This window comes from Entamoeba dispar, genomic scaffold (genome assembly GCF_000209125.1).
Source record: "Entamoeba dispar SAW760 scf_1105229460785 genomic scaffold, whole genome shotgun sequence".
Classification (NCBI taxonomy): domain Eukaryota; phylum Evosea; order Mastigamoebida; family Endamoebidae; genus Entamoeba; species Entamoeba dispar.
In genome coordinates, this window is record NW_001854366.1 from 12846 (window position 1) to 15221 (window position 2376).

At 24.3% G+C, this 2376-nt stretch overlaps 2 protein-coding genes across 2 annotated transcripts in view, besides 2 other annotated features; one reads left to right on the forward strand and one right to left on the reverse strand.

Annotated features, from left to right (window-relative positions):
• Nucleotides 1–1554, reverse strand: part of EDI_256570 (podocan precursor, putative) — a gene marked incomplete at both ends in the record, with an annotated part of 2598 nt that extends 1044 nt beyond the window's left edge. The window contains 3 exons of the mRNA XM_001737681.1: nt 25–1012; nt 1061–1369; nt 1429–1554. Coding sequence (XP_001737733.1) covers nt 25–1012; nt 1061–1369; nt 1429–1554 — 1423 coding nt within the window. The remainder of the gene's footprint in view (nt 1–24; nt 1013–1060; nt 1370–1428) is intronic.
• Nucleotides 1014–1055: a sequence feature (AT_rich).
• Nucleotides 1553–1663: a sequence feature (AT_rich).
• A 261-nt stretch (nt 1664–1924) lies between these two features.
• The window catches only part of EDI_256680 (uncharacterized protein), a gene marked incomplete at both ends in the record, with an annotated part of 738 nt that continues 286 nt past the window's right edge, over nt 1925–2376 (forward strand). The window contains 2 exons of the mRNA XM_001733342.1: nt 1925–2208; nt 2257–2376. The exon at nt 2257–2376 is cut by the window's right edge and continues 286 nt beyond it. Coding sequence (XP_001733394.1) covers nt 1925–2208; nt 2257–2376 — 404 coding nt within the window. The remainder of the gene's footprint in view (nt 2209–2256) is intronic.

Below are 2376 nucleotides of genomic sequence, written 5' to 3' on the forward strand. Positions count from 1 at the left end.
GAATAGCCGTTAAATAATCAATACTAACAAGTGATTTACAACTAATATCAATTTCTATTAAATGAATATTTTTTATTATTGAAGGTAAACAAATTAAATGATTAGAATTTATTAATAATGTTCTTAATGAAAGAGGAAGATATGGTGGTAATTGATATAATCTATTATGAGAAATATTTAATAACCTTAAATGACTGAGCATTGACAATTCATTTGGTAAAGAGCAAATATAATTAAAAGACATTCTTAATTGTTCTAATTCAACTAAATTACATATTGAAGATGGAATAGAAATAACTTTATTGTTTGATAAATCTAGATAACGAAGATGAATTAATTGAGTTATATTATTTGGAAAGGATTCAAAGTTATTACATGAAATTGAAAGAAATCGAAGTGATGTATGTAATTGTGGTAATTCAGATAAGAGATTTTTTGTAACATCCAATCGTTGAAGAGTAGGATACATATCAGGTAAGTGTGTTAATAAGTTATCTTTTAAATTTAATATTTCTATAGCAGAATTAACTGCTGGAATAGAAGTAAGTCCATTTGTCTGTAATGAAAGTTCATTACACTCTGGAATTGATTCAATTTTTTTAAGACCAAGATTTTCAATATATAATGTTTTAATTGGAGGTAACTCATTTACTTGTTTAATATTTCCACCAAATATTCTTAATCTTGTTAGTGTAACAAATTCATGTAATGAAAGAGTATTAAATAATACATCACTCATTACTAAATCAGATATACTCATACTTGCTAAAAGATTAATTGAAGTTAATGGATTATGGTCAATATCTAATGAATTTAGATTTGATAATAAAGAAAAGAATGAAGGGAGTTCTGTTAGTTGATTACATGCAATAGAAAACATGTGTAAAGATTGTAATTTGGTAAATTCAATTGGAATTTTTTTAATAGAATTACCATTTAAGTTTATTGATTGTAGAGGACATTCACAAATAGTTGTTGGGATAGTTTCAAAGAAATTATGATCTAAATCTAACTAAATAATATAAATAAAATATCTTATATAATAATAATTATAACAAACAGTCTTTAATTTTCTAAGTTTTGTAAATCCATCGGGTAGTGAATGGATATAATTAACTGATAATGAAAGAAATTCTAAGTTTTCTAATTGAATAAGAGGAGTGATGTCAGTTATTGAATTTTGTGATAAATCAAGATGACTGAGACATGTGAGATTGATAAGTGATGAGATATCAGATAATAAATTTTGTGAAACATCAAGTTTGTGTAATTTCGGAAATGATTTTGTTTGTTTTTCTGAAATAAATGAAATTTTATTTCCTAGTAATGCCAATACACTAAGTCGTTCAAAACTAACATTTGGTATTTCCTATTATATTACTTGGTTGTTGATGTAAGTGGTTTTTATTACTATAAAAAATCACAAACTGTAATACAGTTTAAACTGAGATTTAATGTTGTAATGAAATTGCTATTATTGATTACTTCAATAGGAAAAGAAAGCAGCCCTTTGGCTTTAAAAATAATGGTATTAGGCTGCTCTATAAAAGACATTAATTTTTTTTTTTTTAATGTTTATTAGTTCTATTAAAAATTTTTATTTTTTCTTTTTATTGTTAAAAAACAATATTGTTATTAAATTATGTGTTTTTAATAATAAAAAGAAAATGAATTAAACAACGCAAAACAAAAAAAGAAATCGAATGAACAAAAATAAATTTTGAATAAACAGAAGAAAAATAGTTTAAGAAATTCACTTTAAAATCACTTTTTTTTTAATGAAACAATCGTGGTCCCGAGAAATTTATAGAAAAAGAGTATTCTTTTCAGATTTAAATTCAGTTTTAATTTACCTGATTTAAAAAGAATTGAATAAAAATCAAAGATTTTATCGCACAACTTTCTCATCTACTTATTTATTTTTATGGTTGACACTATCCCACAATGTTTCTCTCCTCATACTCCAGAAGAAGTCCTTAGAAATATTCCGAAGTTAATTCAAAAAATTCAATCATCATTATCAATAAACCCTGAAACAACTGATATTCTTCATCACCATTTGGGTCAAATACAAAGTTGTACTAACATGGAACAATTATTAATTTTCTTATATCCTTTATTTTTTGATTTATATAGAAGTCCAACTCTCTCATCTTCAATGAAACAAAGGATGGTTTCTTTCTTCTTAAGTCTTCTTGATTCAATGAAGTTTGTTTTATTACGCTTTAAGCTAAAAATTTGATTTATAGATAATAGTCTTGCTGTCAAATTTAATTCAATAAATGATTATAATAATGGATTTATTCAGTCTATTCAACGTATGGACCATTTAAGAAAGATAGATATTAATACCATGCTTGACCCACTTTATTTTGA